The 10414-nt window shown below is 34.6% G+C and overlaps 1 protein-coding gene across 1 annotated transcript; it reads right to left on the bottom strand.

The window, feature by feature from the left end:
- Positions 1 to 5309: 5309 nt before the first annotated feature.
- Positions 5310 to 7866, bottom strand: LOC131044134 (putative leucine-rich repeat receptor-like serine/threonine-protein kinase At2g24130). Its single transcript, XM_059221009.1, has 3 exons — positions 6636 to 7866; positions 5829 to 6182; positions 5310 to 5740 (listed from the first exon to the last, which is right to left on the bottom strand). The coding sequence occupies exons 1-3, from the start codon at positions 7864 to 7866 to the stop codon at positions 5310 to 5312; spliced, it is 2016 nt and encodes a 671-aa protein (XP_059076992.1).
- Positions 7867 to 10414: the final 2548 nt, after the last annotated feature.

Here is a 10414-nt window from a genome sequence, read left to right as displayed (position 1 = left end):
GAAAACAATTTGGAAACATGAATAGGGTGCTAAACTTACACAATTAGGAATTGCTTGTTTAGAATTAGGCAATGTGATAAGGATGGAGAGACATCAAAGTGTGCCCAAAATGAGCATGAAAATGTATGAGAATACAATTTATGACACTAGAGTGTAGCACTTGAGTCAAATATCTATTTTTATGAAGATCTTGTGGTTGAAATAAGTGCATGTCCTTGCCCCTTTATTGATTTTGATGAAGTGGAAGGAGATGATTTCTATTTGTGGGAAGATAAAAATGGATGTGACTATTCTAGATGATGTTTGTTAACTCAATAATTCTCTTATCATGGCAATGATGCTTATCATTACCAACTTTCTTGAAATATGAACAATATAGTTTCTCCTCCCAGTGTTTCTTATTCTTGAAACATGTTGAAGAGTCACCCTTTTTAGGAGAAGAATATTTTTCTCTATCTTGATGATATTTGTTAACTCAATAATTCTCTTATCATGGCAATGATGCTTATCATTACCAACTTTCTTGAAATGCGAACAATATAGTTTCTCCTCCCAGTGTTTCTTATTCTTGAAACATGTTGAAGAGTCACCCTTTTTAGGAGAAGAAGATTGTTCTCTATCTTTGTGTCACATGTTCTTAGATTATTTCTATTTCTTGTTACATCCTATCCTATGACTTGCCACCAAATATTATGACTTGAATGACTTGAGAATACCCTTTGTGATCAAATTCTTTTGTTCAAGCATAAAAAAACCTTGTAAATGAATAAAATGATGGTGTTATATAAAAAATTTCCATTATTAACCTATGAGTCTAGAAGCTATAAAAAAGTTTGATGGAAAAAAATACACACAATCGAATCCAGAAAAAAAATCATAAGAAAGTAATAAAGTTCTCTGGATCTTGATTACTGAGATCATAATCAAGTTTGTATCCCCTAATCGCTTTTTTTTTCATAAAATGGAGAAATTTTATTCCTTGAGAATCCTTAGTTATTTTACATTTATCAATATGAAAAATAAGATTAGGCAACAAAAGACAAATTAAAACATAATCATACAACAAAACCCTCTAAATCACTTAATCAGATAACCCCTCAAGAAAAATGATTTGGCACTTTATGCTTAGAATAATTATAACTACCACCTGCAAAAAAAATATAAGTGGTCTTTTGATTTGAATGCTTACAATTTTCCAAAATAAGGTTGATCAAAGTGTGTTCACTACAATACAATTACCAAAACTTGTCAAAAAAAATTGATATGTTGAAAGTATAATTGTTTCTCACAATGACTACAAATTGATAACACCACTGCGTGGTACATAAAAATATATACACTTTTAAAATAAATTGCATATGAAAACTTGATTTTGTATGAGCCTAACAAAGCCTTGGAAGTTCCAAAATTAGGAATGACTCAACAACACCTATGACAAATTAATTTTTCTAAAATATTGATACATCAAAATTAGAACCCGTTTTCACTACTATGTATGACATAACAAATAGCGCAGATACAGAAAATTGCTTTTGCAAAGGATGCCTTGAACCCAATTTATGAGCCTTTGAAGTTGATTGCAAATTCAAAAGCTCCATTAGAGAGGGAGGAAAGTTTTTAGGCACCTACTGACATTAGCATGGCTTTAGTAGGGAACATTCTCTAGGTTAGCAAGAATATGTTTCTTGCCAAAATATTTGACAAAATATTCTCGGGCTAATTAAATCTTAAAATGATCCTACAATATTGTTTCGTCGGTTGGAAAAAATCTTGACAGAATCTTAGTATCATACTATACTATTTGATAGGATATTTTTTAATCTTTCACAGTAAGCATAATTTTCTAGATCTAATAAGATATTCCTAATGAAATATTCTATTGATGATTTAGGCTGGGTTAGTTTCAGCTATCGGCTCAAGAAGGGGGATTGAAGATCACAACGTGGTAATGTATAGGTGAGTGATTATGGTTGTTGGGTAATTGGGTTCATAGAATTTTTATTTTTTTTAAAATAAAAAAAAAAAAATTATTTATTTTTAAATACTACAAGATATTATTTGTTCAATTATTTTTTAAAAATAAAATTTTGTATAAGTAATTTTTTTTTAAAATCATATTAGACTTGGTAGCTTGGGTTGTTCGATTATCCATACTAATAGAATTTTTCCTCAAAAATGACTTTGTTATAAAATCAAAATTTTGATAATTGATCTATACAATTTAAAGCCTTTTGAGCATGATGGTAGGTTAGTTTTGACCCAAAAATGTTAAAAAATGATAGCTAACTTTTGGATTTGAAAATTATCTCCAATCATTTAAGTCTTGCATATTTGGCCTACATTGTCCAATTGGGACATAATCTAACTTTCTCAAGCAATCCAAATGTAATGGTAATCTTAGATATGATGCAACAAGCTCCTAAAATATATCTAAAATACAAAGTAAAAAGAGGAAAATCCTTGAATTTGATTTCTATCACACTACTTAGATTCTCTAGATCATCCAACAATGCAAAATAAGAGCATACTCAATCCTTCAAGAAAATGTGTAAGACTTGCACTCAAGATATACTAAAAGACTAACCAAAGGTACTCAATTTGCTTTGATACCATGTAATATTTAGCTATGAAGATAACACCCAAGATCTAGAGGTGTAATGGAAAGCATACAATAATCACAAGATCAATATGACAAGCTTAAAATATATTCCTATCAATGGATGCACACAAAATCGATATTTAAAGTATCATAGACCATTGTTTATATAGGACAAGGTGAGAAATAGGATAATATAAGATGGTGATAAGTGTCTTAAAATATTATGATCTATATAAAACTTGTGATAAGATACGGAAATATCACATGTAAATTGATAAGAATCCCATGTGTACCCTAATTAAGTTTAAGTTATAAGATGTGAAAGTGGCCTAATATTGAAACTAGTTAGGTAATATGCCTATTCACATTGGTAATTGAGCTTGAGAATTTTACATTATAGTGTTTATATTTAAGTAGTTCAAATATAATAGTGCGATTTTCATATTAACGTTCATTTATATTTAGGTTTCTGTTTACTAAATTAATTCAAGCATATTGATAAATAATAAAATTTTCTATGAAGTAGAACTTATGGGGCCTTTACTTATCCTATTCATATGCATCAATATATATTTATTAACATTTGATCTATTTGTGCATACTTCCTCATACATATTGTACTTATTGTATTCATTGTATTTAGATTTTTATTACCACATATAGCTCACTACTTTGTTATCCTAGGCCATTCTTATGGTTGTCAAAGTGATCTTAGGTCCATGGATTCAACTTTGGAATTTCTTAAACTAAGATAAAAATTTGGTCGATTCTTGTTTATTTCACTAGTTGTTGTGAGTGTACCAAATGTGTATGCATGATTTGTTTCTCTGTGTCAATATTTAAAGACATTCAATTACATTGATATCATATACTCTTATATTCAAGAATATCATCTCTCATTTAATATTATATAAGAATTTGAGGAGCAATTATTAGAACACTTAAATTTGTTGCACTAAAGAAATTATCATTGACATATTCATCGAGAAAATTTGCATGATATTTTTACTAATAAAACTAGCCTTTTCCAAGGGTTAACTTGGCAGGAAGTCTACAACCTCAAAGATAATGAGGAAACCTCTAGGGAGAATTCAGAGGATGATGATTTTTAGGTGGAAGATGAAGACCCAGAAGAAAATTTTGAAGATGAGATGGAGGAAGAAAGTGAAAAGGAAGAGGACAATGAAAAGGAAGAGGATTAGGATAACTCTAACCAAAACCCGTTGGCTCCCAACTATCTAGATAATGAGGAAATGGTCCCCTATTCTCAAGAACCTCCACTTGAAAATGAAAATAATAAGGATATGCTTGAGCATTTGAAGGAGTTAAAATGGAGAATTGTTAACCTAGAGGAGAAGAATGTGGAATACAAAAAGGATTTTGACAATATCAGTAATGCCTTCAGCAAGAAGCTGGCAAAACAGGGTAAGGAGGTGAAAGATGCTGATGATGGAGATTGGTAGATGGACACCTGGGAACCTCAAAATAGATAGTCTCCAAAGGAACTAGAACTTGATAAAGAAGGATTAGCTTCTCTTTGGTTTTTTTTGCTTAGGTTCTTTGTTGTGTTTTGTTATGATATGAAAATGGTTTATATGTTGGGCTTGCATGCCATTATATTTGGACTAATTATGCTAAACTTTGATAATGTTATGTTTGTTATAGACATATATTATGATATTAGTGAGATAGGTATATGGAAACTTGTTAGACTTAACAGGTTATGCTATAGGGATATGAAGATTTTTATTACTTTTGATATGGGGGCTCTGATTCTATGTTTTGTGGGATGGTTGTTCTCAGCTGGGGTTAATGTTGATGTGTGGTAATCTTGTTGTTTCATAGGTTCAGGGCCTTCTCCCTACTTATATAATCAAAAACTTAGGAGAACATGTATCCTACAAATTTAATAACTCTCTAAAAGTATTTTAAACACTAGTAGACCTTATAGGAAACAAGTATTGACAAAAATCAATGAATTAAGAAATAAAATGTGTAGGTTTAGTTGAGCATCAAATATATGAATCAAAGGATATATTTATGAATATAAAAAATATATAAAGATACAAAATCAATTTTAAAAAGTCATTACCATTACTTTTCTATTTTAGATGATATTTTTGTTTCCCAATTTAAATTATTTTGATTTCATATGGTCCAATTTGAAAAAAAAAATAGACTATCGAGATTCTCAATAGAATCAATAACACTATCTTTCATCTAATATGCTTTATACAAATTTCTAAAAAGCAACACTATATCTTCCATCTAATATGCTTTATACACATTTCTAAATCAAACATATCCAAGCCTCTATTTTGTCCGCAGGCTCCCCGAATTACATTACAGCTTCCACTGCGCATACATTTTAAACGACTCTAATAATAGTTTAGCTTTTATTATACTTAAAAAGTAATAAAATATTCGTACAAATGAAACATTATAAATAATAATAACAACAATAATTACAGGGTTTTAGGCTGTTGGTTTCATGTTTTTGAATATTTGGTAACGAAAGAACACTTTTAAACTATTGCGCATAATGAGAGAATAACAATATGTTGCACGGATCGCATTATCTGAATATGTATGCGTTGACAACATCATACTAGTCTAATGAAAACACATGAATTGGAACAACTTACAAGCTCATAGAACTAAAACTATCAGACATATACAACTGAAACTTCTTAATGGAAGTTATAAACATCTAGAACGAGGAACTTTGACTGTCAGATGCCAATGTTCTTGTGGGATTGGTATTCTCCAGGAGTTCTGATATGGTGGCTGTAAAATTGGAACCAGCTGCACCTCCCACCAAAGATGTCTTGAGGCTCTCCAAGGCATTGCATACATCTCTTATGGAAGGTCTTTCTCTAGGTGATTCACTACTACAAAGCAAACCAACATGAATCAAAGAAATTAGATAATTGTTGTCTTCCATGTTTTCACCCACTATCAGCCCGCTATCAACAATTTCTGCCAGTCTGTTTGGGAAAGCTGAGCTCACCCACTTTTGCAAGGTCATGTCTCCCACAAACATGTCATCACTTGGCCTCTTCCTTGTAACCATCTCTAATATCAGAATTCCACAGCTATAAACATCTCCCTTAATAGAGGCATTTCCACCCAGTCCATATTCTACAATCAATTTTACTCATTAACTTCATAAAAAGCTAATAAACAAAATGATAATGCCAGTGTAATAAAAACGCAATTTGAGTTTTACCTGGAGCAATATATCCAATAGATCCTTTAAGTGCAAATGTTGTTGTACTGAGTGAATCCATGGAATTTTTTGTAGTTAAACGGGAAATACCAAAATCATTGACAAGGGCTGTCATGTTGGCATCCAAGAGCACATTGCTAGGTCTTAAGTCACAGTGTACAATTTGCAGAGGACAATCATGATGTACAATTTGCAGAGGACAATCATGATGTAAATATTCCAAGCCATGGGCTACATCTACAGCAATGCTTAAACACTCACTCAATCCGAATTTACAAAAGCCTTCATCATCATCCCTGTCAGGGTGCAAATGTCTTTCCAAGCTCCCATTACATGCAAATTCAAGAACCAAACCTTTCAAATTAGGGTAGAAGAATGCACTTATGATTCTAATGAGGTTACGGTGCCGAATCCTCCCTAACAATTTGCACTCTCTCTTAAAACCCTTAAGAGCTTCTTCATTTTATAAATGACGAGTCTTGATGGCAATTATCCTACCATCCCTCAAGATGCCTTTGTACACAGATCCAAAGTTACCCACTCCTAGCAAGTTTGACTCATCAAATCCAGATGTTGCAAGCACAAGATCTTGATAAGAAAATTTTGGATAGCTGAGCCTTTGAAAAATAAAGATTGAGGGACGGACTAGCTGCCTTGAAAGTCTATGCCTCCATAGAATTCATAAAATGAACAAGCATAATACAAATACAATGGTTCCAACAACTGATAACACTATTTTTTTAAGCAGGGGATGTTTTTCCTGTCTCCGATTTGAGCATGGAGGCAATGAATATTTTTTTGTGCCACATAGGCCGGGGTTTCCCATAAACAATATTACAACAGTTCTATTTGGAAACAATCCTACTTCTGCAATCTTCCCTGACAAATTATTGAAAGAAAGATCCATTTCTTGGAGATTTTTTAATTTGGAGAGTGAATTTGGTATTGGACCTACAAAGGTGTTGTGGGACAGATTTAGACGCTCTAATGCTGTGCAGTCTCCTAGAGATTTTGGAATGACCCCACTTAGTTGATTTCCAGAGATATCTATGGCTTGAGCCATTACAATTTTACTCATCTCTCGTGGCAAAGACCCTTCCAGAGAATTCCATGAAAGATTGAGGTAGAATGCCAGATTTTTAAGGCTGGCAATGACTTCACCAGGTATCGTGCCCCCTAGTTTTTTGTAGGATAAGTCGAGGAGCTCCAACTTCTGACATCCCTCCAAACTAACGGGGATCTCCCCTGATAACTTGTTGTGGTGGAGAAAGAGACGTCTCAACTGCTGGGAGTGACAAAGAGAATCTGCTATTTTTCCAGATAACTGATTGTGATGAAGAGATAATAGTCCTAGATGTTGCATTTGACCTATCTCACTTGGAATGGTTCCTTCTAAATTGTTCCTAGGCAAATACAATACTTCCAACAAATGGAGTCTTTTAATTCCACAAGGAATATTGCCGCTGAAAATATTGTTGGCTAAATCTAAGAAGGTTAAGTTTGTCAGATTGACAATCTGTTCTGGTATATTCCCGCTTACCATGTTTCCTGATAAACTCAGCTTATTGAGATTGGAAGACAGTTGGCCTATGGATGGAGGCAATTTACCAGTGAATCGATTATTTCCTATATATATTTCTTGCAAGCGGGAGGAATTTGTGAGAGCAGTGAGAAAGCCCAAACTCTTACTGCTATCACTAACAAGTTGATTGGTGTGTAGGTAAAGATTGGTGAGAAAGTTCAACTTACCTAGCTCTATTGGAACCGTTCCACCGAGCTGGTTTGTATTTAAAAGTAGTACTTCGAGACGGGAACAATTTCCCAAGGAGCTTGGGATGTTTCCACTAAGCTGATTTCTCCATAAACTAAGGTATTCCAAATTGGGGAGCCTGGTTCCAATTTCCCATGGAATATTTCCTCGAATCTGGTTTATAGATAAATCTAATCGATTAAACTTTGAAAGATTTGTTAAAGAACTAGGAATGGTGTCTGATAGGTTATTTTCAAAAAATTCAAACTCCACTACGTTAGTGAGCATTCCCAGTTCAAGAGGAATGGGGCCTTGGAGATGGTTTTGTCCCAAGTTCAAATAAGTCAAGGCTGACAGATTTCCTAAAGAACTGGAAATGGGACCATTGAGCTTATTTCCCTCCAAATCTAATTCAATTAAGGTGGACAGATTTTCGAAAGAGGGTGGAATGGTACCTGAGAGACTATTAACGGCCAAGTAGAGGTACTTCAAACTTGTGAGGAGATTGAGCTCAGGCGGAATGTGTTAGGATGAAGAAACGAATTGAAAATAGCAGATAAACAGAATTAAATAATGCACGACACAAACAAGTAAGACACACAGATTTATCGTGGTTTGGCAATTGCCTACATCAACACTTGAAACAGGGGAATCAATCTATTAATCACCAATTTGGTTTTACACATACACAGCTGCAATCAGCTCCAGCAATTAATTTCTAGAAAAGAATTACAATCAGCTCTTAAAGAGCTTGCAAAGAGAATATGAATAGCCAAGAGTTTTGGCGGAAAAAGGAAGGAGTCCATTGGACTTCACTTCCAACAATCTCCCACTGAAGACCAACGAACTGCTGCAACAAGTCGATTCCCCCACTCAGTCCTGCTATCAGTTATTGGAAAGGCCGAGAGAAGCTTGACAGAAATCGAACTTCTCCCACTTAACCACTTTAGTGAGCACGTCAGCTGGATTCAGGTCGGTATGAATCTTATCTACATGAAACTTGCCTTCTTTGACCATATGGCGAACATAATGACTGTAAACATCAACATGTTTTGACCGTGGCTGAGATGTTTGATGTTTAGTCATGAAAATGGCATTGTTGTTATCACAAAAAAAAGAAAAATCTAATTGCTTCAAACCCAACTTGCTGAACAAGAGTTGCAGCCATGCCATCTTTTTTGCTCCCTCAGAAAGAGCTATGTATTCAACCTCCGTAGTTGATTAAGCAACTGCATGTTGCAATTTTGAAGCCCAACTAATCGCTACCCCGACAAATGTGAAGCATAACAAGAAGTAGACTTTCTTTTGTCTAAGTCACCGGCAAAATCAGAATCGGTAAACCCTTGCAAAACTGCCTTGTCCTTTCCAAACCATAAACAAAAATCAGAAGTACCCTTGAGATACCTCAAGATATGTTTGACCGCCTCCCAATGTGATTTGCTTGGGTTAGCCATAAATCTGCTCACCAATCCTATGACATGAGCAATGTCCGGTCGAGTAGACACCATAGCATACATGAGGCTTCCAACTAAAAATTTGTATGGAATTTTATCCATAAACTCCTTATCTTCTTGTGTTTTAGGACACAATTGAGAAGACAAATGAAAATGAGAGGCTAAGGGTACACAAACAGAATTAGCATCTGCCATACCAAATCTGTCAAAGACTTTTTTAATGTAGTCTTGCTGAGATAGTTTGAGTTCTCTCTTTTTTCTATCCCGAAAAATAGTCATTCCTAGGATCTTCTTTGCTACCCCTAAATCTGTCATGGAAAATTCCTTTGCTAAGTGAGTTTTAAGTTCACTCACAATCCTCATGCTTGTGTCAGCCACTAGCATATCATCCACATAAAGGAGAAGAATGACAAATTCGCCATTAGGAAGCTTCTTGTAATAGATAGAAGGATCAGACTCACTGCAAGTAAACTTGTGATCAATCATGAAATTGTCAAATTTAAGATACTACTACTGGGGGGCTTGCTTAAGCCCATACAAATTGCATTTCAATCTGCAATAAAGGTGTTCCTGCCCCTTTTTAATGAACCCTTCCAGCTGATGCATAAATAGTTCCTCATCAAGATCACCATGGAGAAATGTCGTCTTCACATCCAACTGTTCAAGTTCAAGATCCCAGGCTACAACTAAGCCCAATACTGCTTGGATGGTAGTCATTTTAACTACTGGCAAGAAAATTTCATTGAAGTCGAGGTCTTGCTGTTCAGAATATCCCTTTACAACCAGTCTTGCTCAAAATATTTTGTGACCATCGGCTTCATCTTTTTGTTTATACACCCATTTATTTCTTAATGCCTTTCTGTTAGGCGGAAGTGGCACCAAATCCCATGTTTGATTTCTCACTAGTGCGTCCACTTCTTCGCACATTGCAGCGTGCCAGTTATCATGGTCTGCATTTTTACAAGCTTCTTTGTATGTTGCAGGCTCTGTTTGATTAGAGATGAGCAAAGAAGGTTCAACTTCTTCACAAAATAGTAAATCATAATCAAAGAACTTTACAGGGGGTTGCCTCTGTCTGGTTGATTTCCTCAATTGACTCTCTGTTTCAATAGTAGATTCATTCAATTTTTGTAATCCCTATTGATGCAAACTCATATCTCTCCCATAATTAATTGGCCTAGTAATTTTATTGACCTATGGATTTTTGTCCACATTGGATGCAGACAAATCGTGGGAAAGAGGACCTGCAGAAGCATCGTGCTCTACCTGCAATGACTGTTTGTGCAGGGAGCTGGGTCTGTGGGAGGGGGCTGCCACATCACCATCAACAGTTTGGATGCACGATGGTGGCAGAGACTCCATAACTATAGGTGAGTGCAGGA

The sequence above is a fragment of the Cryptomeria japonica genome, chromosome 5 (genome assembly GCF_030272615.1).
Source record: "Cryptomeria japonica chromosome 5, Sugi_1.0, whole genome shotgun sequence".
Taxonomy (NCBI): domain Eukaryota; kingdom Viridiplantae; phylum Streptophyta; class Pinopsida; order Cupressales; family Cupressaceae; genus Cryptomeria; species Cryptomeria japonica.
The sequence above is the reverse complement of the archived record's forward strand: the minus strand, read 5'-3'. Positions and strand labels throughout refer to the sequence as shown.

Bases quoted from the DNA above. Each gene is read 5' to 3' on its own strand.
- LOC131044134 (XM_059221009.1), bottom strand. From the start codon at position 7,866: ATGCTCACTAACGTAGTGGAGTTTGAATTTTTTGAAAATAACCTATCA. The intron at 6,183-6,635 runs GTGGCACAAAAA...CTAATTTGAAAG, and splicing joins TATGGGAAACCCCGGCCTAT to GTTTGGTTCTTGAATTTGCA. The intron at 5,741-5,828 runs GTAAAACTCAAA...AATTGATTGTAG, and splicing joins TATTGGATATATTGCTCCAG to AATATGGACTGGGTGGAAAT.